Raw genomic sequence first — 27,461 nt, 5'->3', positions numbered from 1 at the left:
TATTCATCTCTGATGTGCACTCAAGAGTTCATTCAATCACCATGGGATCTTTAGAAAAGCAGCGTCAACCTGGTGGCTCTCACAGCATTAAGGGAACAGTGCTTAGCGGAGCCTTGTTCCCCAGGCAGGGGAGGATGTTCCTGCTTTGTTTCAGTGAATGTTTTGCTGGCCTGGGTGTGTTGAATGCTGCTGCAGACTGATTGTCATTCATGCCCCCACCCGAGCATGATCAGTTTTCCCTTCCAGGGCCCAGCCTGAGAAGGTATCAAGTCTGATAGGGACTGTGGCCCACTGTGATAAATGAGAGGCAGTTGAAACAGTTCTGTCAAAACTGATTTGTCAGAGTGCTGATTTCAGTCCAGAGAGGGAACAACCTCATTATTACCTCCAGCAACCATTTGGCTTTGATTATTTTTTGAAAATCACTTGGGCGCCTGAGACCTTTATTTTTTTTAACTCCTGCAAACAGTCTTGAACATCAGTGTTTTGAGAGTGGTGCCCATATGATACCTGCTGGCATTTTCTCCTTTTCTGGGCATTGACTCTCATCTATGGCCACCCCAGAAAAGCATTTTTATTACCAATGGGCTGCCACGCTTTAAGAAAGTCCAGACTACAAATGTCTGAATTGACAAAGCAGATAAACTGGGGTGGGGGGGAGAGGGGTGGTGGTGGTGGTGGTGGTGATGGTGGTGATGGTGGCGGTGAAAATTTGCTATTAGGAAAGGATTATTCACCTTCAGTCAAGATTCACCATGGGCTCCCTTCAGATGCAAGCTTCCTGGTGCACTTCATGTTAATTTATGAGTTAGCTTCATGGCAGCAGAGGGGTGGGGAATTAGGGAACTCAGGACATGAGCTAATGTCTCAGGAGCTCCATGTCCTGCAAATCCCGTAGAGAAGACAGGTCATCTCTGCTTTAGCAGAAACCAGTAGCAAAACAGCATGCCCTTGTCATTGATCATAACTATTCAAGAACGTTCATGCTTATGTCCCAAATGTTCCAGACTATAGAGACCACACCCCCTAATTGCCCCCTAGCTCTTGAACTCTTCCCAGTCACTAACCAAGGCCCAGAGAAGGGACCATCACTGAAATCCATGACCCTGGCTTATCAATCCTCACTCCCATCCTTCTCTATGTTCTGAAGTGCTGTGTGTGTGTGTGTGTGTGTGTGTGTGTGTGTGTGTGTGTGTGTGTGTATTCATTCGTTCATGTCCATGAATGGTCCTGACTCCTCACCAGTTCTCTTGTGGACAAAATACATGTTGGACTTGGAAGTGACATTCATGGTAGAAGAAGAGATTTTGTCGGAAAAGTTAAGCCAACAAAGGGTCAAAGCCACACACACTCCTATTGGCCTCGTGAACACCCTCCCCTCATACGTGGCCAATACTGACGGGCACCTCCATGGTTTCCTTTGAGGCTTTTAAAGTTGACATCACAAATCTTAAAACTCCCAACTTGGGTGCTTTAATTTTTTTAACCGTTCAACACTGAAGTTTTGCTTTTGGATAGTTCTGGCAGTTTCCTACGGAAGTTGGAGTTGGCACGTGTCCCATCTCTCAGTCCCTGCCAAGCTGTCCCCTTGCTCAGGGCACCTCCTGTTGGTGTCTGATTTAGTCCGACTTTGTAAATATTACCCTCCAACCCCCCACAGCACGTCAGAGGACGATGTGGAGGTAGCAGATGTGAACGATGACATTTACTTATGAAGCCACACTTTTAGCTGGAGAATCAATCACCTTTTGTTTACAGAGAGTGACACTCAAAGAAAAGGAGAACAGAGAGGAAAATGAATCAGGGAAATGAGGAGGATGAGGGAAAGAGCAAGAAAAGAAGGAAGTTGATCAGGATTTATTGAGCACCCCCTGCGTTCAGAGTCTGAGTGAGACTCTGGGGGAAATAAAAACAGAAATGTTACAATTCCCTGTTCCATGTCTTCACTGTCAGGTGGGGAATCCTACATACGCTCAGACCTGAAATGCAGCTCAGAAATGCTACAGAACAGCACATCAACATCTGAAGAAATAGCTTAGGCCGAGATGAATACGTGAATTCTGAAGAGAGGCAGAATTAACGGGCCACCAGTATGCAGTGAGATCGGCTGGGGAGATTTTCCTTCAAATGAATGTGGAACCTACTTTGAAAGATCAAATGGTGGCAAAGACAGCCTGGGGGCGGGGGCTGTGTTCCATGATTGGCGGATAGTGTGGCATGATTGTAGGGCCCAGATTGTGCAAGAATGAAGTTCATTGACTGGAGAGGAGGATCTCTTTTGGAGACTCATAAGGAGACGTTGGCATTGGAGGGGGAGCCAGTTGGAAAACGACTTGGACAAAGCCAGTGTTTTCATTTAGGACTTAATGCAATGGGAATCGACTTTAGGTGCGACCTCCTGAGGGGAAGGCCTTGGCTCCTATTGTGAGACTAGATGCTTCCTGAGGACGAAGAATTTGCCTCTTCTTTTCTTCGGCTGTTAATTTTTGGCTTTGCCTGAATGACCAACCAATTGGACTTTATATATGAGATAGTGTGTCACCGTGAGGATGTAGAGTATACACTCATCAAGGCCGTGGACTCTGTGGGATCCTGTCCAGAGGTTTGTGTCTTGGTGACACACGAGTCTCTGCAGCATTACAGTCTTCACACTACAGCTGTCTCTAAATGATTACACCATACACCCCGATGGAGAATGAAATGCCTCGGCAGTCAGTTAGGTGTTTCTTTATATACTTGTCTTCAGAGCGCTTTCTTCTAGAGACCCCCCAAGGCATTGTTCCAACGCAGTAACTTTTGAGTTGTACAAGTTCATTTGATAGTAAACATTTTCCTAACAGCCGTGATAAATGAGTTAGAAGATTGGGACCAGCAGGGGCGGCCTTGAACAGGATGTGGGTGAGAGGCAGAGATCAAAAGGGAGCATCCAGGAGAAACAAACAATACAAGTGCTTGTAAGAGGAGGGAAATGCCCAGCACAGTCATAATTTTGATCCCCAGGTTTGATCAAGCAAAGGATGAGAAATGTGTTAGGAGCAAGGGAGGATGGGCTCTTTCTCCAGAACCTTCACCCTCTGATGATGAGATGGGCGATCACACATACCTACATCATACATACGTCTGAGTTTGCCCCTTCACTTCTGGCTTTTCATATACTCTCCGTTTCCATCTGGCCTAGGGCGGCTTATAAATGCTTTTAGCATCCTCCCGGGAGGCAGGTGGGAAGACAGGCAGGCAGCCAGGAAATCTTGGTGGTTATTAAACTGAGGCTTCCAGGACCTTTTTATTAGCGATTAGACTCAACTCCATAGCACTAAAGAGCATAAACTCCCGCTCTGTCTCTTTTGCTCAAACCTCCCAAGAATCTGTTTTATATGCTGTTTATTTATAACCCAAAATAGACATAGGCCTGGGAGCCCTGGGGATTGCGAGGCTTCAGTGTGCTCTCAAGAAGGGGGTTAGCAGCCCCCGAGGGAAATAGTGCGGAGTCCTTTCTGGTGTCACCTCCCCCTGGGCCTTCCAAACCCCCCTTGTGACTGGAAGCTACTTTTGAAGTATGGCGTCTTAAAGAGGAATCTGTTCAGTTTTTGTTTTTTCAGTCTGTAGTGTGAAGATTGCAATACTGCGGAGACTAGTGTGTCACCAAGACGCAAACCTTCTGGAGCATGACTGGGCTGCTTTAAACTGGTTGAATGAGTAAACCTATCTAAGCACTTTCTTTGGGCCCTCCCACACAGCAGTCACCAATTACAAGGAAAGGACTTGGTCAGGTGACTTTTCTACTGGTAGATAAGGGGAAACCCGCGTGGAAGGGCTACAGTGATTTGAAGGTGAAATGTTGGTGGTGATGGACCCTTGTGTGGTGGGGCCTGCTGTATCCTGACCCACCCACATGCCCTCTACAGGCCCCTTCTAGCCAATATCAGCTGTTTGGAGAACAGCTGGCTGCCTTCTAGGTTAAGCATAATCAACGGGCCTGCAAGGATGTTGAATCCATATCTTGGATCCCTTAGCACTGAGCCAATTGGTTCTGATGGGGGCATATTTAAGGTTAGTGGTTTTAAGTAAAGAACATCTCTGAAAAATCATGCTAGGGCTTATTTTCCAGTTAGGTCTTATTTTCGGGGAAACGTGGTACTCATTACAATTCCATTATGACCCATACTAAACAGAAAGATATTACATGTAAATTATATTGTTTTCTGTGTGTATCTTTCTTTGCAAACTTTTCATAAGTAGATCTGTAGCTTCCTGCGTGAAAACTAAACACCTTTAGTGAGAAGGAGAACTCAAGTGTGGGCCAAGTCCAAAGCCAGAGCCTGGGGTGGGCCAGGGCTCCCCTGCCTGTGAGAGCTGGGTGGTGGACGTCGTGGCCAGCCCAGCAAGGACTCTCAGCGGCAGTCATCTCAGAGCCCAGCTGAAGCCACGGTGAGGTCCCCTCACCACCAGTGTAAGGCAGCCGGAAGCCTTGCCCTCCCCGTCTTCTAAAGCCTCTAGTCTGTAACGGGTAGTACTTTTCAATTTTGAAATCTCTTGAGGTGGGGGTTGTTCTAGAGGCTTGGGGCCAAATCCCTTTGACTTTTTTGGGGTAAATAGGATTATAAAGTGTGGAGAGATTTCAGGGTCTTTCAGATGTCTGTAGTCTGTGGGAAGGGGTGTCTTTTGAAGTGTCTCCCAATAACTGGGGCCGGACCTTATAATCATCCCTTGGTTCCTAATTGTTCATAATGGGTCTGTGACAATGGTGACAATTTATCACAAGTTTAAAAGCTGTTGGAGGCTATGAAAAGTAAATGAAAATTACGTTGTTAGATATATAAATACTGTTGACTAGTAACTATATAATAGCATGTGTATGTGTACACACACACACCCAGTATTACCTGATGGAATTTTACAATTCAGTTAAAATGACAACCATAATAGAAAAGACATCTTTTGGTGAAGGACTGTTCAACCAATGGCACAAACAGTAGGTTCTCTGGGTTAAATAGAGAGTTGGAGTATTCAAAAGAGACTTCCTAGGGGAGGTGGAAAATCAACTGGACTTTGTAGATTGAATAGGAGTTGGAAAATCAGAGAGGATAGATGAATGTGAAAATAGTATGACCAGAGGCATGGAAGTGTGAGAGCCCCACTTGTTCAGGATTTCAGGATCTGTCAAGAGAACTAGTGGGAAATAAGGGTGGATAAGGCAGAACTGGTATAGGATGTCAGCCATCGCCTGCCCCAGCTCTGCCAAGCTGTAGGTATCTGAAGGCTGGGATCCTGCAAGCCTACCTTGACTCAGTCCGTGGGACAGAAAAACCAACTGCCTCCTCCTCTTATTTTGAGGGGTCTGGGATTAGTCCTCAGCCAAGAGTTTGAAGATAATGTGGCAAGCCAGGGAGCTATTGTGGAGGTCCTGGAAAATGGAGTTGTGGCTTTAGGATTAATGTATTTACCATATGGATTCTCACCACCCCTGTCCCCAACTGTAGGCATATTTCTGAGTTGTTTTTCATAGTGGAAATGAGGAAAAGAGATGTTTTCTTTTCCCTTCACATATACCCACTCAACAACAACCCTCAACCATCAGCTTCTTATGCTCCACTTCTTACACAGTCAGACAGCTGCATGATGCCGGCCTGGTCAGGATAGCAGGTGTAATCTCCCCTGTGGGACAGAAGGACACTAATTTGTTTAAAAATTGAACTTACCATATTTTGCCATGTATAATATACACCCACGTTTTTGGCTCAAGCTTACAGGGGAAAAAATCATTTTTTTTAAGTTAAAGTTTATTGGGTGACAATTGTTAGTACAGTTACATAGATTTCAGGTGTACAATTCTGTATTACATCATCTGTAAATCCCACTGTGTGTTCACCGCCCAGAGTCAGTTCTCCTTCCATCACCATATATTTGATCCCCTTTACCCTCAGCTCCCACCTCCCACCCCCCTTACCCTCTGGTAACCACTAAACTATTGTCTGTGTCTATGAGTTTCTGTTTCTCATTTGTTTGTCTTGTTCTTTTGTTGTTTTTGGTTTATATACCACATATCAGTGAAATCATATGGTTCTCTGCTTTTTCAGTCTGACTTATTTTGCTTAGTTTTATAATTTCAAGATCTATCCATGTTGTCACAAATGGTCCTATTTTATCTTTTCTTACCGCCAAATAGTATTCCAGTGTATATATACCACAACTTCTTTACCAATTCATCTGTCAAAGGACATTTTGGTGTTTCCATGTCTTGGCCACCATAAATAAAGCTGCAGTGAACATTGGAGCACACTTGTCTTTATGTATAAATGTTTTCAGATTTTTTGCGTAGATACCCAGGAGAGGGATGCTAGGTCATATGATAATTCTATTCGTAATTTTTTGAGGAACCTCCACACTGCCTTCCATAGCGGCTGCACTAGTCTGCATTCCCACCAACAGTGTATGAGGGTTCCTTTTTCTCCACAGCCTCTCCAACACTTGTTACTATTTGTCTTGTTGATGATAGCCATTCTAACTGGGGTGAGGTGATATGTCATTGTGGTTTTTATTTGCTTTTCTCTGATGAGTAGTGATGTTGAGCATTTTTTCATATGTCTATTTGCCATTTGTATGTCCTCTTTGGAAAAATGTCTCCAGGTCCTCTGCCCATTTTTCAATTGGGTTGTATTTTTGTTATTGAGTTGTATGAGTTCCTTGTATATTTTGGATATTAGCCCCTTATCAGAGGCACTGTTTGCAAAAATCTTCTCCCATTCAGTTGGTTGCCTCTTTATTTTGTCGATGGTTTCTTTCGTTGTGCAGAAGCTTTTAAGTTTGATACAGTCCCATTCATTTATTTTAGCTTTTACTTCCCTTGCCTTTGGATTCAAGTTCATAAAATGCTCTTTGAACCCAAGGTCCATAAGTTTAGTACCTATGTTTTCTTCTATGCAGTTTATTGTTTCAGGTCTTATGCTTAAGTCTTTGATCCATTTTGAATTAATTTTGGTACATGGTGACAGATAGCAGTCCAGTTTCATTCTTTTGCATGTGGCTTTCCAATTCTGCCAGCACCATTTATTGAAGAGGCTGTCTTTCCTCCATTGTATGTTTTTTGCTTCTTTGTCAAAAATTATCTGTCCATATTTATGTGGTTTTATTTCTGAGTTCTCAGTTCTATTCCATTGGTCTATGTGTCTGTTTTTCTGCCAGTACCATGCTGTTTTGATTATTGTTGCCCTGTAGTACAAGCCAAAGTCAGGAAGTGTGATACCTCCATTATTGTTCTTTTTTCTTAAGATTGCTTTGGCTATTCGCGGTCTTTTGTAGTTTCAAACAAATCTGATGATTTTTTGTTCTATTTCTTTAAAAAATGCCATTGGGATTTTGATGGGGATTGCATTAAATCTGTATATTTCTTTGTGTAATATGGCCATTTTAACTATGTTTATTCTTCCAATCCATGAGCACGGAATGTCTTTCCATTTCTTTGTGTCTTCTTCAATTTCTTTAAAAAAATATCTTATAGTTTTCAGCATATAGTTCTTTCACATCCTTGGTTAAGTTTATTCCTAGGTATTTTATTCTTTTTGCTGCAATTGCAAAAGGAACTGTTTTTTCAGTTTTATTTCTTTTTCTGAGATTTCATTGTTAGTATATAGGAATGCAGTGGATTTTTTTTTTTTTTTTTTTTTTTTAAGATTTTATTGAGGAAGGGGAATAGGATTTTATTGGGGAACAGTGTGTACTTCCAGGACTTTTTTCCAAGTCAAGTTGTTGTCCTTTCAGTCTTAGTTGTGGAGGGTGCAGCTCAACTCCAGGTTCAGTTGCTGTTGCTAGTTGCAGGGGGCACAGCCCACCATCCCTTGCAGGACTCGAGGAATTGAACTGGCATCCTTGTGGTTGAGAGCCCACTGGCCCATGTGGGAATCGAACTGGCAGCCTTCGTAGTTAGGAGCATGGAGCTCTAACCGCCTGAGCCACCCGGCCGGCCTGCGATGGACTTTTGTACGTTGATTTTGTAGCTGTCAACTTTAGTGTATTCGTTGATTGTAAATAATAGCTTTTTGGTTGAGTCTTTAGGGTTTTCTATGTATAGCATCATGTCATCTGCAAAGAGTGACTATTTAACTTTTTCTTTCCCAATTTAGATGCCTTTTATTTCTGTCTCTTGCCTGATTGCTCTGGCGAGGACTTCCAACACTATGTTGAAAAGCAGAGGAGATAGGGGACAGCCCTGTCGTGTTCCTGAACATAGAGCAAAGGGCTTCAGTTTTTCACCATTAATTATGAGATTAGATGAGGGTTTGTCATATGTGGCCTTTATTATGTTAAGGTATTTTCCTTCTATGCCTATTTTATTAAGTCTTTTAATCATCAATGGATGTTATATCTTGTAAAATGCTTTTTCTGCATCAATTGATATAATCATATGATTTTTGTCTTTTTGTTTTGTTTATGTTCTATATCACATTGATGGATTTGCGTATGTTGAACCATCCTTGTGCCCCTGGGATAAACCCCACTTAGACGTGATGAATAATCTTTTTAATGTATTGCTGCATTCAATTTGCTAGAATTTTGTTTAGGATTTTTGCATCTGTATTCATCAGAGATATTGGTCTGTAGTTTTCTTTTTTTGTGTTATTCTTACCTAAAATCTTTCATTTAAAAATTTTTAATTCAAATTTTTATTTGTTTACATTTAGGTACTTGTTTTTTGTATTATAAAGGAATTTTAGCATTTATTTTTTAAACATATTATGGTACAAGAAAATTTATGTAACAAATAATTACAAAACACAAGAACAGATACAAGGTACAAGAACTTTTATGTACCGGTAACAAATTTACGGTATTTACGCTTTATAGAGGGCCAAGAACTCTTTGTCGTCATTGCAAGTTCGTCATAAGGTCAACAAAACCAATTATGGTTTTCCAGGGTCTTACTCTGCATACAGACATCGTTATTGATTTCTAGAGTTACACTTTTAACTCATAAGCAGAAATAAAAGAATTAAAAACATTTATATAGACACGAAATTAGTGCTGCCTGTGTATAATGCGCATCCTTATTTTTCCCTCACAAATTTGGGTAAAATAGTGCACATTATACATGGCAAAATACGGTATACCTCTGAGCTCCTTGGCCCAGACTCCTTTGTAAATAATAAGCATCTTTCTCCCCAGCAAGATTCCTTTCCTACAAAGGACATTTCTTTAGTTATAAAATACGAGTGGATGTTTCTGTGGAGATTACGTGGAAGATTTGCTTAAATAAGAGGAGCGTATCATCAAGAAATGGTCCCATTATAATAAATGGCATAATAGCGCACAGGCCTGGGAGTTCTGAAACCAGAACAGTCTAGGTTCAGATTTCACCTCTCCTGTGTAAAATGGGCCTAGTCATTAGTTCCTTGCAAGGTTGCTTTAATGGTTAGAAATGGTATATATAAAGCACCTGGCTCATGGACGTTCAATAAAGCACAGATGTTATTAATAACATCTACATTTTATGTAGGTTACTCTCCTGAGTTGGGAGTTGGTTGTGTTGCATTGATTCTGTGAGAGGGTTTTAAATTAAGAAGGTGGCTGCAGGTGGTGCCAGCTTCTCAAGTAGCATTCTCGGCAGGCGATGACCACGGGAAACTGGCCTGTCAGGGGCAGGCCTTGGGTAAACTCAAGCTCGTATAGTCATTGACAAGAAGAAATCTTTTATTTTTGCGTTGCTGAGAAGGTGGTGCTTTCTTCCTTTGGGAAATCAATTTCACCGTGCAGTGGAACGCAGTAAGTGGGGTCATACTACTGCTTTTCTAAAAGAAAGACGTATTTCTGTTTTTGTTAATCATGGAACTGACACAATAGTTGTAGAATCTGTAAAAGGAAATACCCCATTCCCTCTCCTTGCCGAACCTGCTGCCTTTTAGAAAGTAAGAGTGGAGAAGGGATTTTTATCTTCCAGTCTGGAAACCATACCCTCTTCTGGTTTAAAAGAAGCAGCTTCGTGTCCTTGGAGACCTGCCATATATGAATTTCTACAATGAAAGGATTTTTGTCGGCTGTCATTTCGAAGGCAAAGTAACAAAGCCATAGTGCCAAGATGCCTAAAATAACTGAGCATGTAATTATGGGGTTTGATGCTTCCTCATTACAAGCTTGAAAACACATCCTTTTTGGAGTATTGGATCCAATATTTAGAACCATTGGTATGGATGGATGATGACAGGTTTTTATTCTACGACTTTCTAATACATAGTATATGTAGTGCAGCTCATTTAACATTAGTGAGATACAATAGAAATCTCAACATGAAACAGTTATGTTAGAGGTGAAAAGAGTATTCATACTAGTATTCACTTGTCTTGTAAAACAATTATCTGCAAAGTTTCTGTAAACAGCAGTCATCCCTCATACCTTTGAAATTGGTTTGACCACCCCACCTTTTCTTTACGTGCAGTTTTCTGCTGAGTACGGTAGTATTCCCCAATAACAAAGTAGCCCCTAGGGGGCAGCAGAACACCAAATAAAACCACTGTGCCTGGGGCTGTCAGATTTTTCTGGCTCGTTGCCCAGCCCTTCTAAGTCGGGTGGTAGTACCCATCCTTCTCCCCTTTGCCTAGCAAAACTCATCCTCTCAGCCTTGCCAAGGTGGGGATTTTGGCCGTTAAGCCTCCCCTATCCCACTTGCCTCCACTCACCCCCTTCTCCCTGCTCTTAAACCCTCCTGGTCTACTTTGTATCATATCATGTAGCTTTTAATGTTCTTGTTTGTTACTGTTTCTCAACCTGCTCTACCTGTCCTTTTGGCAGGAACAATATCTTAAGACTCTGTGTTTCCCGGTAATGCCAGGACTGCCCAGAGGTCTAAATAAATGCTCAACAGCAGATGGAGGATCCCTTCACCTGTAGTATGTGCTTGATACATGTTTGCTAATTTGATTGTCAAGATGGTCTTTTTTGCCCAAGAGAAAGTATTTTCTTTGCTTCACTTATTTCTGAAGTGGCTACATTCTCCCATGCTTTCTGGTTTGTTTCAGATTGGGGTGTTGCATAGAGAGTTTTCAATATAAACCCAGAGGCCTAATGGAAAACATTGACTTTGGTGCCATAGATGCAGCAAGGTGGCTCTTCCCTTTCCTGGCTGTGAGCCTGGGTCCAGTTAACTTCTCAGCCTCAGTTTTCTCACCCATAAAATGGGGCTATCAAGCTGCTTGTATAATTTATTATCTGAACTGGAGTATATTTGAGAAGGAGGACATTTTAAAGTCATTAAAATCGTGGGTTTTTTTTAAATATTTATTGATTGAGGAGTGGTTTTTATTTTTATATTTTGGGCTTGCCTATAAGATTGTTCTGTTTGAAAATGATTTTCAAAATACAGTTTTCCACAAAAAATAACATACAAACAGAACAAATTGTAAAGGGTGTGTGCTTAGGTCTCCAGATCCTACCAACCCACAGTGTGAGTTTTGTCCGACTCTAGCAGAAAAATACTGATGGAAGAACATGGTCATGCTTATACGCAGTCAGAGAGCCTTCTCAGCAGTAGAGAACAGACCCAGGGGATGGCTGTGCAGTTCGGGTGACAATTTGGCTGACCTGTGAGACAGAGCTTTTCTCTTCACTTGCAAATTCACTGCTGCTTCTGGGCAACTTGCCTGGAATGCTGGAGGAACCGGCCTTGCACCCCTCTTCTGGGCCCAGCTCCCGCTATTTCACCAATTGTGCTTAAATACTGGGTTTACCATAAACTTAATCGTTTGAGCTGTAAAATACGTACCTGCCTTGAATGTTGGTGTCCGCATGGAGCCAGAAGCTTAATTGCCATTCTGTAATTGGGTTTCCAGGGTTGGGTGCATCCCTTTTAAAAACTCGTAAGTTCATTCCTCCTCACCCTGCCTCTTGTAAGTGCTGTTTGGTTTGGTGATGAGAGTTCTTTTGCCTGTGTGTTCATCTAACCTAAACCCCTGCAGAGCTGAGCCTTATGTTTTTGCCAGCTCCTTGCGTGATGTGATGGAGAGTTCCAGGAGTGCTCTGTGGCCTCTTGGAAGTGGGGAAGGATCTGTACACCGTGAATATCAAGTCTGGGGACAGATTGTATTGTGGGGACCGCCCTCTGCATGGCTCCTAACAGCCTCTTCTTTCTCTAGGTATGTGTACATTCCGGTGGGCGGGTCCCAGCATGGCCTGCTGGGGACACTGTTTTCCACTGCAATGACTTTTGCATTTGTGAGCTACTGGCATGGTGGGTACGACTACCTGTGGTGCTGGGCCGCACTCAACTGGCTGGGAGTCACCGTGGAGAATGGAGTCCGGAGACTTGTGGAGACCCCATGCATCCAGGATAGCTTGGTGAGCAGGAACCTTGCTCGTGTGGTAGGGGACACCTGAGCCAGGTGGACTAGGTTTGGGAGGGAAGGAGCTCATCAGATTCAGTGCACCGTGTGTCATTCTTGCCAGATTGGTTCAAAGCCCCTGTGCCTGGAGGTAGGATAGTAAAAACGAGACTTCTGTAGCTATTTTTAAAAGTAAACATTTTAACAATAAGATTTTTATTTTTATTATATAAAAATTAGAACATTCAGACAAGAATTAAAAGAAGACAAAAATGCCTCAACAGAAGCCACAGTGAATACCCATTCTTCTAAATATTTTCTACATATAGACACACATACGCACACGTGTGCATGCTCATATATATAAAACATTTAAAACAAATGCTATTAATCCAAGATATGATTCTATCAGGACCACCTTTCTATGTCACCAAATCTATTTCTAACTTTACTATTTCTAATGGCTATGTGGAATTTCATTATTGGATGTGCCATAATGTATTTAGTCTCCTGTTATTAACAGTCATAGTGTTCTGGTTTTTTTCCACTTATCAACTGCATTAAGGTGAATATCGTAACCAGTATGAATTCTTGTATGTAAAATTGCTAAGTTCAAGGTTTTTCTCACCTTTGAGTGTTGTCATACATACTGTTTAACTCTTTCTTAACTGCCCTGTAGACAGGGTGTGCCAATTTCCATCCCTACCAACAGTGTGTGGGAATGCCCTCACCAATACTGAGTAGTATTGGTATTTTAATCTGTGCTAATTCGATAGGTGGGTACTGTTACAGTAGCATATAAAACAGCTAAGGGTTTCAGACACATTCCAACTCTGCAGAAAAATGATTTGGAAAATTAATTAAGCACTTTTCTTTACACATTTTAAGTGGTTTTAAACTATAAACGTTTTATCATGTAAATGTGGCATGTAATGTATTAGAATCTTGTAGGAAATCATCAGTTCTGAGTATGCAGCAATATTCTATAACCCTGAAAAAAGTAGCTAAAAAGAAATATGCTGGCATAAGCGTTCACGGCAGGCAATAAAACACAAGAAATTTGCTGGGAAATGATTAATGTGGATAAATTTCCCCAGCAACAAAAGCGAATATATTTTTTTAAACCAACACTACCAAAATAGGATTCACTTGAGTGTTTTTCTATAAGGATAGCCATAGTACAGGTGGAAAGTTGGTTCAATGAAAACTGATACAAAGTACATAGCAAAATAACACATCTGAAGTAATTTAAATATGCTTACGCATGTTTAAAGATAAATATTTTATTCAGGAGTAGTACCTAGCAATCGGCAGAAAAGAAATGTCAGTGAATTCTAACAGAAATGGAATTTCAATGAAAATCATGGCGACAAGTACGCAACAGGAAGAAAAACCATAAAAGGTGGTATAAAGGTTGCAAACTTCATCCTGAAATCTAAGCAGTCTTCCCCAAAGCCTGAAACCCAGTGACCACCTGTGAAAGCCAGAGAATTCTTTTAGATCCAGGCTAAAACACTTCCATGTTCCTTCATGGAGGACTAACATTGACCTTGAACTTCATGTTAGGCAGTGCTCTGCAAACTTTGAGCCCTGGCTTACGTTATGAATACATTTTAAAAATCTAAAATGTTAAAAAAACACACAAAACAAAACAAAAAAACCCAAACTGTGTTATGTAGCCTATGGCTTGGTAATTTTGGTTAAAAATGAATGAAGACAGTGACAACACTTACTCACAGGCGAAGCCCTTGAATGTCTGCTCTGTCCCATCATAGCCCATTCCAGGACCCTCACGTGTTTACCTCGTTTGAGCTTCTACCCACAAGGCACCTAGGAGTGCAGTACTTTTTGAATATGCATTTTTGAGTGAGATGTATGTCCTGTGTATTGCAAATATGTTTAGTTTACATATTTACTGAGCAAGAACGTATTTTGTAAAACCCGTTTTTATGACCTATCATTCATCATGGCAGCCTGGGGGCTGGTGATGGCTGTTGAGACTAGGAGCTCCTTCAGAACAGGTTGAGATCCCATTGCTATTTATATCCCTCATGGTTAGCTCGGTGTCTGAATTAGCTGCGGTATTAAGTCAGTGCACAATTAGTGCTTCCAAACTGGGTCGATTCTTTTCTTTTTCCTTTTAGTTTCTGGTGCACAAAGCAATGCAATAGTTAGACATTTACACCCCTCACAAAGTGACAACCCCCCCACCCCCACTTACTACCCCTCTGACATCGTATATAGCTGTTACAATACCATTGACTATATACCCTGTGCTGTACTTTACATCCTATGAAAAAATATATATATATATTTGACATTCAAACTGGGTTGATTCTTAAGTCGTGCTTCCACCTGTCCACCCAAGGACTCTCCCTCCATTCACTCTGCTTCTTATACAGTTCAGCACAGATTTTTTCCTTCAGAAACACGTGACTGGCAGCCAAAGGTACATAACCTTTCAAATAAACTGTTTCCTCACTTGAGTTACCCTCCTTCTCTCTCCCTCTCTCTTTTCATGAATCCATTTCCCATTCTTTTGTCAAAATCCAAATAAAGACTTAATGCCTCCTTGGCTCCTACTTTCAGCCGACTTCAGCCTCCCTCATTGACCTGATAGTGTGTTTGCACTGTGAGTTCACTCCCCACGCACCTCATGCACTCTCTCCATGGTATTCGTCCTTCATCTGTTTTTTAAAGACATCTGGATAACAAGGATTATCCTTCCTTCTTTCCCATATCTTCTTCATCTTCGGCCTCAAAGCTTTGTCTGGGACATAAAGTCCAGTAGGGTTCTGTTCCTTGGTATTGTTAGAGTAACAGTTGAACACTCATGGAAAGACTAGTCAGAGCTGTGTTGTGAATGGAAAACCCTCTGATATTCTAGGCTGGGCTATTTAATCGAACGTCCTTTTATAATGGAAATGTCCGGTGCACGTCCAGTGCAGGAGCCATGTTGAGCAACTGAGAAACTAATTTTTAAATTTATCTAATTTTAATTCACCTAAATCTAAGTAGCCCCCATGTGGCTAGCTACTTCCATTTTGAGCAGTGCAGTTCTAGAATATGCCCCTTTTCTAGGAAAAAAATTAAAGGACTGTCGAGTGTTGGACTCTGCTATAATTTAGAATGATCTTCATTAATGGCATATATATCCAACTGGCTACAGAATGTCTCCACTCAAATATGTCACCGGTATCTCAGACTTAGCATGTGTAATACTGAACTCGTGTGCCCTTATCCCTCAGTCCTTCTGACTAGCTCCTTTCCCTCAAGCATTCTCTGTTTTTACAGATGGCACCATCATCTATGTAGTTACTCAAGGCCCAAATCATCAAGGTATCCTTCGTGCCCCTCTGTTTCAGTTCTTCCTGTGTGTACTGTACATTCTACCTCCTAAGTAGATCTTAATGATTATTATTATTATTTTTTTTGCATTTGCATTTGCATTTGCATTTCCACTGAGTCATTCTAATCCAACTGTTCTCATTTCTTGCCAGGTCTACCAAACAGCTTCTAGTTTGTTCCCTGCTTCCCGCTCTTCTCTTCTTCTGTTCATTGTCCTCATGCTGCTGAATGATGCTTCTCAACAGAAACCTGACCATGTTCGTTGTCCTTCTTAAAATCCTTAGTGGCATCCCATTTTCTCAGGACTAAGTTCACAATATTTAAGATGACTTATATGAGGTCTTGCCTGCCCTGGCTCTTGTCGCCTCTCCTCATCCTGATGCGCCTCCCCCCCCACATGCCTGGCCCCTCCCGCCTTAGCGCCCACACACAGCTTCCATCTCCCAGGATGCTCTCTCTCCTTTTACTCCACCCCTATTCGTCCTTCAGATTTCAGCTTGAATGGCACCTTGTTTGTGTGCCCTTCTCTGACCCTGTTAAGTTGATCCGGTCTCATTTAATAACTCATGTGGGGCACCTTGTACGTGGTCGCTTCTGCTGTACTTGTCACAGTTGCAATGAAACATTTTTATACAACATTTATACAACGTATGCAACTTGTTTAATCCTTAGCTCCTTTACTGAAATGTAACCCTCATGAGGCCAGAGATCTGTATGCTTCATATTTACCACATTGCCAGGCCCAGAGTAAGCATGCAGTAAATATTTGTTGAATGAGTGAATGAATGAATAAAATGATATTCTGTGACTTCACTGAGGGGAGTACAAGAGGAAATCGGATTATGCAGCAGCATGAAGAATATAGATTGAATACTGGAACAACTTACTAAAGTGAGGCTTGTTAAGCATTATACAGGGAGATTATTTTACTTTGTAGCAGAGTTGATACTAATTGGTCTAGTTATGGCAGAATGCTATTTTAATGTTCAGAGCACAACACATACTCGGTAAAGAAAGGGGTAGCAAGGAATTAGCCTTCCTGGTACCCTGCTGCTTTGGGAGAGGGGGATTATCAGTTGTGACTCATTGAGGCCGAGGGCGGTGGGAAGCTGACAAAAGGCATTTTCATAAAGCCCCAAGCTGGGTGGACAGAGGACTTACCGCTGAAGCAACATGCTTTTTCTCTAAACAAACAAGTACTCTCCCGGGGAGTTAGAATTTGTGTTCAGCATCGAAATCTTTTAATAAGTGGAAACATTTTTAAGCATCAGTAGAGTGACACTGCTTCTTGCCAATTCTCAATTCGATCTCTCCTTTGAAGGAAGACACACCTTCAGGCTGCATGTCAGTTATTCCTACACAAGAGAGTCTGCATCTCAGGCTGTTCACCCACCCCTACCCTGATTTCCATTTCATTGAATAATTGAAATATATCTCCCTCCCCCTGCTCTTGTCCCCTCTTCTTTGCCCCTAGAGTGTCCTGCTAAGCTGATTTATATCCTCTCTGAAGCAGGGAAATTTCTATTTCTAGACTTCATTGAGCAAACGTGCCTCCAGTGAAAATCACAGAGGGTGAGTCTGATGGTTCTGGGAGGGATTTGATGCTCTGGGGTGTCAGAAAGAACCCAAAGACCCTGGCTCTGTGCTGATAGCCATTTATTTTATCAGCTGAATTGATCAGTTTGATTTTTAAAGCTGTAGCTACAGAAATCCCAAGAGTTTGAGAGATCAGTCCATTTAAAAGGATAATTGTAAAAGTATCGACATAAGTCAACCAATGGTTACTTAGATCTGTGGAGTCCTAACTCACTGACTGGCGAAATGTGCATGTTAGTTGGCCTGATTGGAAAACCCTTTCACTAGAGGTCAGTGATCCAGCCCAGCTAACTCACTGAAGGAACACAAAGCAGACTGGCCTGAGAAGCGTTGATCTGTTTGGCAGTGACTCATGGTCTTCTATTCCTCCATTGCTTGGATTCATTTCCAGAAATGGAGATCAAGTGCTCACTGTAGCTAAGCCACTTTCTCCAGATCAGACCCCTTTCTAGACGGGGCCCACTTAGGCAGTCAACCTGGTCCTTCATATCTTAACTTGCTCATTTATGAAGAGAAAACTTCCAATGCCCTGTGTGGGAGACAATTTGCAGAGCACCGGAGAACTCTGAGCAAAAGACATGATTCCTTCCTTCTAATTCCTTTTTATTTATTTATTTTTGCATCCTCCTTCAGTGCTTTAGGTCAGACAGTATATCGGTCTGTCAGTGTATAATGGTAGCGTCTATGATTAATCCATTTCCTGCATGAATAAAGTTCTCTTGCCTGGCCTCCTGTCAGGATGGTCATATTTACAGTGGCTGCTTTGGATTAAAGAGGCACTAAAACCATGGAACAAGAGCTTTTCTCTATGAAGCGCTAAATGATCTATATGAAAAATAGACTTGTCTTCACAAACGTTAAAAATCCTGACTGGGCTAGCCTTCACAGGCCTTGTTCAGGAGAAAGGTCCAAGCGCGAGGTAGATATCTGAGATCATGTCGGTGATCTTTTGAGCCATGGGGATGTTTGAGACTTTGGAGAGAGAGAGGGAGTGTGCAGAAAGAGAAGAAAAGGCAGTGGCCTGGGACTGAACCAACGTTCAGAAATTGGATGGAGGAGGAGAGGCCAGGAAGTGGGAGGAAAATCTAGAGGGTGATTTCACAGAAACCAAGAAAAAGGGTATTTCGTGGAGGGAGTGGTTAATGGTATTGATGCTATCAGGGGGCCGAGTAAGGTGAAGTGAAAGGATGGTTGTGTCACCTTGTCAGAGTGCTGTCAGTGGTAGATGGAGCTGTGAGTCATCTTCTCTGTTCCCCAGAAGTTTGTGATCTAGTTGGAGAGGCAACCCGTGTACAGACCAGGTGAGGACCAGTATAAGGCATTATGTGCAGAGACCAGAATGAGTCATGGAGGCAGCTGATGTTCGTGGGGGAGGGGGTGATCAGTGAGAGCTAAGCTTTTAGAAACGGTTTATTTAAAGAGCTGAGGCTTGAGTAGGACTCTGAAGAATTAAGAGTGGGATTTGGATAGGTCAGTAGAGAGAAGACAGGCCAGGAGAAGAGCACACACACACACACCTGAAGTCAGGAGTAGAAGTGCCATGTTCAGGTGAGGAGGCTGACATTACCGACGAGGGGCTGTCACACGGGACAATGAAGGAAAGGCGATGAGAGAGGCCAAATCGTCCTTCAGATAAAGGGATTTGAATGCCAAATTTAGAAATACAGAAATGCAAACCACTTAACCTAACAGGAGAGCATTAAATGAACATATTAATCCTGCACGTCACATTAGCCTGCTGTGCCAGCGTGGTAGCTCACCAGGGCCTCTCAGTCTGGAAACAGCAGTGCCTGTGGATATGAACAGTGTGTTCCTTGGTGGATGATGACCCGTTGGTGCCCCCCCGCCATTGTCTCCCCTCTGAAGGCTCATTAACGATGCAGGAAACACACTGTGCAATACATTTTCTTCTCTGTGGGGATCTGAACCCGGGCCTTACCCCTCTGGTCCCAGAGGTAGAACTCTCTAAATAAGTCCACCTTTCAGTTCCAATATGTTTCATATGGCAAAAGTATTTCCAAGATCTTTTTAACTTTCCATTACTGAGTCTACTATCTGACAGAGGGAAGGCTTTGAAATAGACTTCATTTTCAGTGACTTGTGGACTGACCAGCCCCCTGGCCTGCCCAGCTCTGGGACTTCTGCTGCCGTTCCAGTCTCTCTCACTTTAGGTTTGAGCAAAGCAGGGGTCACTCTCTCATCATTTGCTGCTTGCCCACTCTCCCTGCTAAGTGCACAGCATACTTTCACCCTGGGGAACTGTAACCTGGGAAAAAATACTAAGCTAAAGATGAGAGCCATGGCTTGAATGTAAATGGTTGAAACTGGCTTTTCTGGGTGGCTTGTGGGATTAGCCTCTTTACCTGACAGCCCCTGATTTCTGCTTCTACAGCACAGACAAGTGGTGGTTACTCTAATCACAGTCTGGTGCTGAGCAGTTTTCCATAGATGAATTTAGGAAAAAGCAAAAGCAAAACCTTACCATGTACATATTGAAGCTTTCCAATCTGGGTCTCGTCTCTGTCCCAGAAAGTCCAAATTACCCGTTGGAGGTAGCAGAGCTTGGATTTCCAATGTTCCTGTTATCAGTGGAAGAGTGAGATGGTCCCTTCTTCCCCAAGTCATGTACACATACTTAGTGCAAAATATTTTTACAGTATGTATTTATTTACACTGTGTGTTTATGTATTATGTACAATGTGTATTATGTATGTATGCTGTGACTGTTGCATATACATATACGTCTATGTAGTATATGCACATATGTGTGTATGCGTGTATGTATATATATATACATATATATATATATATATATATGCATGTATATATATTCATCTTTTAAAGCCCTGAGAAGTCAGAGATATGCAGAACTTCCAAAATATCTCACATTCCTCGCAAGACCTAGAAATAAACACTGCTTAAAAAAGCCTGTGGAGCAGCTGCTGGCCTTGTTTGCGACGAGCTGGGTTGGCATCGATGCACTTGTATTACCAGCATGTATTGAGCACACAATTTAAGGTGGCTTTGGCATTTCCCTCTGGTGTCAACCCAACAGTCCACCCAATAAGCTGGAGTAAACGCTGGAACCGCCACTGTCTGTCCCCTGAGGGGTGACAGGAAAGAGGACACTACAAAAGGTTCAGGACATCTGTCAGGGCGACTCTGCATCTATTCAAAGTTGGCGATGTTGAAATCATTTCACTGTGAGGAAAGATGAAAATGAAGACCAAAGAATGATACATAAAATAAAAATGTATTTTTATTCACAATTACACACACACAGAAAAGTGTATGGAAAGTTATACACTAAAACATTAATGGTGGTTAACTCTTGCTGTTGAGATTATTTGTGATACATAGTTCCTTGTTTTTGCTCATTTATATTTTTATCCTTTTCTACAGTAGAGAACATATTATTGTCTAATAAAGGTTATTGATAGAAAAGAGAACGGGATAGACTTACCCTCAGGAGGCTTTGATTGGCTGGCTCTGGATGCTTGATTTATGTTACAAATCGAAGGTTAGAGTTGTCATTCTCAGGAGCAAATTCATGTGGGGCTGTTGTAGCAGCCAACCTTTGCCAAAGAAGAAAATGTATCAACTCCTGCAAAAGATCTTTCACATTTCTTATTTTATTTAACCGTCACAACAGCCCTTCGGGGCAGGTGTTATTACCTGCAATTTTACAGATGAGGAAACTAGAGACTGGAGCAAGTAATTTGTCTAAGAACACATGGCTAGTTCAATTAGAAAGGGAGTCAACCTGAGTTAGCCCTGACCTATTCTAAGCTTCCTTGATTTCAGACAGAAGAGGAGTCTTTCTTGATAAATCCCATACACTTAGATCACTCATTCACTTCGTGTCTCCTTGCTGCTTGTGCGTATCTGGCGTTCGATTAATTGACACCCCAGCTGTGGGCAACTTGTGTTTCACTTGTGGCTCCACTTAACCTGTCTGTGGAATAACTCTTCTTAAAAAGCGGTCCAAGTGAAGTGGGAATGTTCACGAAAGCATTTTTACCCTATTAGCTCATGTTATTTTAATAGTAGCTTTATAGGTGTTATCATTATCCCTGATTTACAGTGGAAAGAACTGAAACCCAGAAAGTTTCAGAAACACATGTTCGTGGCTCAGAAGTCCACAAGGCTTCATGTAGGTGAGTAAGTGGGAGAGCCGTCTCCATTCCTCCCACTCCTGTGTTCTTCTCCCCATCAACAACTTCCAGTTCTATTAGTTATTTCTGATATTTACCTGTTTCTAAAATATATTCTGTAATTTCTTTATTAATTACATACAATGACTACGTGAAAGCTACATGAGGTTTTTGCATCTTAGACCTACTTCTTACTTCTCCTCCTCATATAACAATATCTCTTGTTTTGGTTAAATCAGTACCCAGTGTTTACAGTATTATCACGATGTTGTGTGACTCACTGCCAAACCAGTTAATATAGAAATAAATAAATAATTTTTAAAATATACTATAATCCCCATTTCGCTTCTCAATCCACTGTTTCCCCCACCCCCTCAGATTAAGAATTGCCTTGCCTTTTTTGTTTGTTTGTTTGATTAGTAGTTTACTGTCACCATTTCTTTCTAATCTCTCCAGTAAAATTGAAAAGTCCTTGGAAGTATTTTCTATGTGGTCAGATACATCTGGTCATCTGTCAGCTCTTTTCTTTTCCTGGAGAATCTCTCTTGAAGCCCTGCTGTCCCGCTTTCGCGTCTGGTTCATTTCTGTTTAGATCTGCTGTGCAGCTGTTGTCCTGACACTTCCCTTCTTCTCTTTCCGGTGCTGAATCCCTGTGTCTTGGGCCCCAGATTTCCTTCTTGTTTTTCCCCACTCACTTCAATTTGGTGGAACACATCCTTTAGTAGCTTCCTTAGAAAAGGACCATGGTGAGAACTTGTTTTTTTGAGACCTTGTATTTTCAAAACTGCCTTTATTCTACCTCCATGATTCATTGAACATCAGAGCACTGAATTTTAGGTTGAAAAATAATTTCTCCCGAACAATTTGAAGATATGATTTGTCTTTTAGTTTTTGGCTTTACTGTTGAGAAATGCCTTTTTGATTCTTGATTCTTTGTATATAATCTGGTTTTTTTCCTCTAGAAGTTTAATTCAAATATCTTTGGTATTTGTATTCTGAAATGTCACTGTAAATGTTGTCTCTGAGTCTATAGTCTCTCTGATGCAATTTAGTCATGGAAAAAAAAACACACATCGTGGGAGTGGAGAAAAAGGGAAACCTGGGGTCTGTATGCTCATTACCTGAATTTTTAACCAACCTCCCTGTTTTTTTCCTACATGGTTTACTGTTGCCATCTGTGGTACATGGTGCCGCCAATGGCTCGGCCCTCTGGGGCCCTGGTGTATGAATGACTTTGTTCTCTTTGGTATTCAGGTATCTCAGCTTTGCTAATTGCTCTGCCTACTTTCTCTTTTACAAAAATGGGTTGACTTTGTTCACCTGCTATTCATTTCTCTTCCATTCCTTGCCTGTGGATTTCTCCCTTTTCAAATGTTTACTTGTATTTTAATGGGGTTTATGAAGGGAGCAGAGATGTCTCATCTGCTGTGTTTAACTGGATGTCACTAGAAGAGTTTTCTGTGCTATCACTTGGTGAATCATTTTGCAATGCTTTACCTGTTCGTCAGTTTTAGATTTTTAAATATCAAGTTTGATCAAAAAGCAGGCTTTGCCCTAAGCTATTGTTTTTATTTTTGAACAGCATATAGCTGAGGCCACAGCTGTCACATCCTAGGCTTATTTAATAGTCCTAAGGGACCTCAGTGCTGCCTGGAGAGGGAGACCCACAGACCACGAGCAGCCATAACTTGGGTACGATAGTCATCTGGCTTCCATCTTCCCACCCATGTGCCTTGACTCTTTATACTCAGGGGAGGTGGCTAAGGTCTAAGGTCATTTAGTGGAAAGATTCCTAGATTTCCTTTTTTGTTATTCTTTTTAATTGATGAAGTCATTCATGACCACATGCTCTTTAAAAAATGCAGGTAAGACTGAAGTCCTATAAGATACCCATCCCCCCAAACAAACACGCCTCACTAATTTTCCTCCCATAAGAGGTAACCATTGTTACCAGATTGGAGTATAGCCTTCCATAATTTACTACTGTGTGTGTGTGTGTGTGTGTGTGTGTGTGTGTTTTCTAAGAAAGGTATGAATATTCTGAAAATTTGTACTTTTTTTCCTTTTCCTGGTATGTTTTGAAAATGTTTCTATATTAGTGTAGATCTGCATAATTGGACATGGTATGGATATATCATAATTTGTTTAGCCATTCTTCTATTGTTGGAAATGTAGTTGTTTTTCTAATTTTTTCGTCTTGCAAATACAGCTGCAATGAAGATGTCTATTCATGCCTCCTTGTGCATATGTATAAGTGTTCCTTTAAGGCAGATACCAAAAATAGAATAGAGCAGGAGCTGGTGAACTATGGCCCGTGGTCCAAATCTGAACTATTGCCTATTTTTGTGTGGCCTACAACTAAGAATGGTTTTTACATTTTAAAATAATTTTATTCAATGGTCCATGCTTTCCCCAGTGAGTTGAAAGATCGCCTTTATAATAAACATCCAAATATACATGGGTTCATTTTGGGGATCTATTCTGTTGCATTGATCTATTTGATTATTCCTATTTTAAGTACTTTCCGTTAGTAAGGTGTGTCATCTGTATATTTTAAGTTACTGGTATTTCTTCCACCAGTTTTCACTCCTCCTTCCTCTGAGTCTAGCTCAGTTTTTCATATATGTTTATATACAGATTAAACAAACAAGGAGGTAAATGCACCCCTGTCTGACACCTTGCCTATAGGAGACCATTATGTCTCTTTCTATTCTGTCCTGACCGTGGTTTCCTTTCCACAACACAGCCTCTGCTGTTTTTAACTAAGCTGGACATCTAGACTATACAGCAGGTGCCTTGTCCATGTAAGTAAAACTGGCTTTGCCTTCATCACTGTAGACGTTTGATTCTCTCTCAGGAGAATGCATTGCTTAGATCTAAGTAGCAACCAGAGTTTGGAAAATGGAACTTCATTGACCAGATATGTTTTGAAGCTCCGTGCACTTACAAGAAGGAAGGAAGCATGGCTTTCTGAGTGCCTTCAGGTACTCATTTGGCATGGACATAGGATGGGATGGGACATTAAGGAAGTCAGGAGGTTCTGTAGCTTGTTTAGGGCAAAGAGAGAGACAGGATGATCACAGAGCATGCACAGAATATGCGTGGGTCACGTGCTGCAGATTGAAGAATAAGCCGCCCCGTCCTTCAGGAACTTACCGTGCTACTAGGAATGTGAGGGAGACGGGTAACTGGTAAACCAGAGACTTCTAAACAGAAATGACCAGAGTGTCTTGAGAAAGGAAGCAAGGGAAGCATTGCGCTGGCAGGTTGGTACAGAGATGACACTGGGGGCCCTGGAATGACTTTGGAGCTGGAGTCCTCCTGACCCTGAGTGTCTCACTCTGGCCACACTTCTCATTCCTAAGAGCTAGAATTGTTTTGTTGGTGGTGGCCTCACCTTTACAGCCCATGGGGTCATCCCCGCCTTGCCGTTTCCTTCCTCATCCTCCATCCTCTCTTACCCTCTGGTGAGCATTTGTATTAGAAAGTGAAAAGCTTCCGTGATTGTTTGGAAGAACTCTGTCCAGCTGCTCAAACCCACCCAGTTTCTTTTTTTAGCTTCTCCCCCACTTAAAAATAAACTGCATCAGGTCCCACTTGCCAAGCCTTTGTCACCATTTCCAGCAGTCATTTCTCCGGCCCATCTGCTCCCCCAGATGCTTAGCCCATCCCCTCTTCCTGGCTTGGCCCCGCATGCAGCCCATCCGTGGACAAGTGTGGGGCCCACCGAGCACCACAGCCAGCAGCCCCACCATCTGCCTTCCCCTCCCGGGCTGTTCTGAGTATCACTTCTGACCCAGATTCAGCAGACCACCCCACCCCGCCCTTAGGCCTGGCTTGTTTGCCCCAGCCAGTCCTGTGATTTACAGGGACAGGATGTTGACTGGAAACGATAGAGGAGTTGCCATGGAGATATGAACAAACACACATGAGCTGTGGACACAAGCCATGGACACCTCACAGCAGAAAATCCAGACTAGTTTGACAGAAGTTTAGTTCAACCCTCAGGTTTACTTGGTGTAGGTTCTATGCCTCACCTTTGGAATCAGTGTCTTAGAGGGAAGTTTAAAGCCGCTGCTGAACTATCAAACTATCATTATAACATTCCCATATTCCACCTCTTGTTTCTTCCATCAGAGACAGCGTACTTGTATCGAGGGGTTAGAGGTCTGCCCGTACTTCTGGAAGTTCTGAGGGGCTTGCTGTATCCAGGCCCAAAGCCCAGTACCTGCCCTTGGGCCTGCAGGAGGGGTTCTAGTGACATGAACGTGGAGAGAAACTGCCCCAGCTTGTCATGTAGGTGAGAGTCCATGCCGGAAAACTGGTCACCAGCACAGGAGCAGTGATGTGTCCTAACCTGCTCCACCGCCCGTTCTTCCTCCGGGTTCCAGGAGTGTGGGGGTGACAGGGCTTGGAACTGATGGTACTTCTTGCCTGAACCTGACTGGGGCACAGGAGGCTCCTCCACTCTCACATTTGAGGCCAGATGGTAAGGGGTGGGGTTGGGGGGGACTAGCACTGGGGCCCTGTAAGGAGCCCTTTCCCCGCCAGGAGAGGCACTTTTCTGGGGCCCAGGGGAAAGGGGGAATGGTTTTGGCATTGCTTCTAATGAGAGAAGAAGGGCTGTTCTGTGCCCCCATAGGCCTAGAGGGACATCAGCTCTATAATGAATGTGGAAGAAAACATTTCACCCTCTCTCCAGAGGGCGCTGTTGGCATTTCGAGCAGGACCGTTCTGCCCAACAAATTCCCAAACGTCCTCTGGGGGACAGTGCCAGCCCAGCTCCTTGCTGCCAGGGTACTGGATTGCCACAGACTGTTCTCTGGGAAGAGACCAGACCAGAGCTCCTTTTTATCTTGATATAGTCATGTTAATGCACATCAAATTCTGTTTACCAGTTATTGCCTTATCTGATCAAGTTGCCGATTCTTATTTTCATAACTGATGGCTCTTCACTGTACACCGATCTATTTCCCCATTTAGTGTACAATTCCTCAGCTTGAGTTCTCCTACCAAGGGGGGTTTTCAAGCACCTAAGCCTTGAGGATGGGTGACTAACATACAAGGTTTGGTCCCTTGCTCACGGACAGCCAGCATCCAAGATGTGAATGACCGCAGGAATGATGAGAATAATTGCAATAGGACTTCAGAGGAGAGAGTATACAAGCAAAGAGTTTAAAGTGGGGACTTTGGCCCAATGGCTCTAGAGATTCAGAAAGTCATGTTTATAAATGGAGCTGGCTGGGCCAATGGAATATGTGCTTCAAGCATTGCTCATATGGCATTTTTCCTCTTGGGAACCCCTAGGTATGGAAATTTCCTCTAGAGTTCCTGTAAACCAATGACTAAGGCCAAATGGTTCCCAAGACAGAGAAAGAAATCCCTAATGTCAAAAGTGTCATCTTGTACAGTGTGTCTGGGGGATCTGAAGAGGAGAGATGATCGCAGCCAAGACTTAACATCTGCTTTGCTGTTACTTATTACCCTCTTGTGGACTCCCCAGACAGGCCCTCTTCTTCCTTCCTTGTGGTCCATAATTCTGCTCTCCCACTGACTCCCAATGAAGAGAAACAATGCGTTGTCAAGTTCACTGCTTATTGGCAAGGCTAATTTAGTCAGTTCAGAGGATGGACTATTAGTTAAAATTAGGTTTTTGAATTCTCTTTATCATCATCTATTTTGTCTTCTACCCACTCACCCTGAGGGATAATCAAGCATTGCCTATGAGCATCTTGATTTCTCCTTTAAGTCTTTCTAGCATCTTGATTTCTCCTTTAAGTCTTTCTAGCATCTTGATTTCAATACCCTGTGTCTTTAACGTTCTTGCTTAAATATATATATATTTCTAAAAACTGAATTGTCATCAGTCATTTCAGATTTTAGGTGCCTTCCCTCCTAGCTCTGAGAGCAGAGGCTCCTTCATGTTTGCTATTATTTAGACTTTACCTCCTAAGCAGAAATGGGCATTTATTGACTCATGTAGCCGAGAGAGATACTGGGGTAATCGGAGAATGAAGGGCAGATCCGTAGGAACTAGGGCCTCAGGTGCTTTAGAGGA

The 27,461-nt window shown here is 42.3% G+C and overlaps 1 protein-coding gene across 5 annotated transcripts in view; it reads left to right on the top strand.

Annotated features, from left to right (window-relative positions):
* The window catches only part of HHAT (hedgehog acyltransferase), a 259,911-nt gene that overhangs the window by 181,571 nt on the left and 50,879 nt on the right, over window positions 1–27,461 (top strand). For all 5 annotated transcript variants that reach the window (XM_088801657.1, XM_088801656.1, XM_074322217.2 and 2 more), the window contains one exon: window positions 12,120–12,321. In XM_088801657.1, the coding sequence (XP_088657783.1) occupies window positions 12,120–12,321 (202 nt within the window). The remainder of the gene's footprint in view (window positions 1–12,119; window positions 12,322–27,461) is intronic.

Source organism: Rhinolophus sinicus, chromosome 11 (assembly GCF_057876585.1).
Source record: "Rhinolophus sinicus isolate RSI-liver-muscle chromosome 11, RSI-T2T, whole genome shotgun sequence".
In the NCBI taxonomy this organism is placed as follows: Eukaryota; Metazoa; Chordata; class Mammalia; order Chiroptera; family Rhinolophidae; genus Rhinolophus; species Rhinolophus sinicus.
The sequence above is the reverse complement of the archived record's forward strand: the minus strand, read 5'-3'. Positions and strand labels throughout refer to the sequence as shown.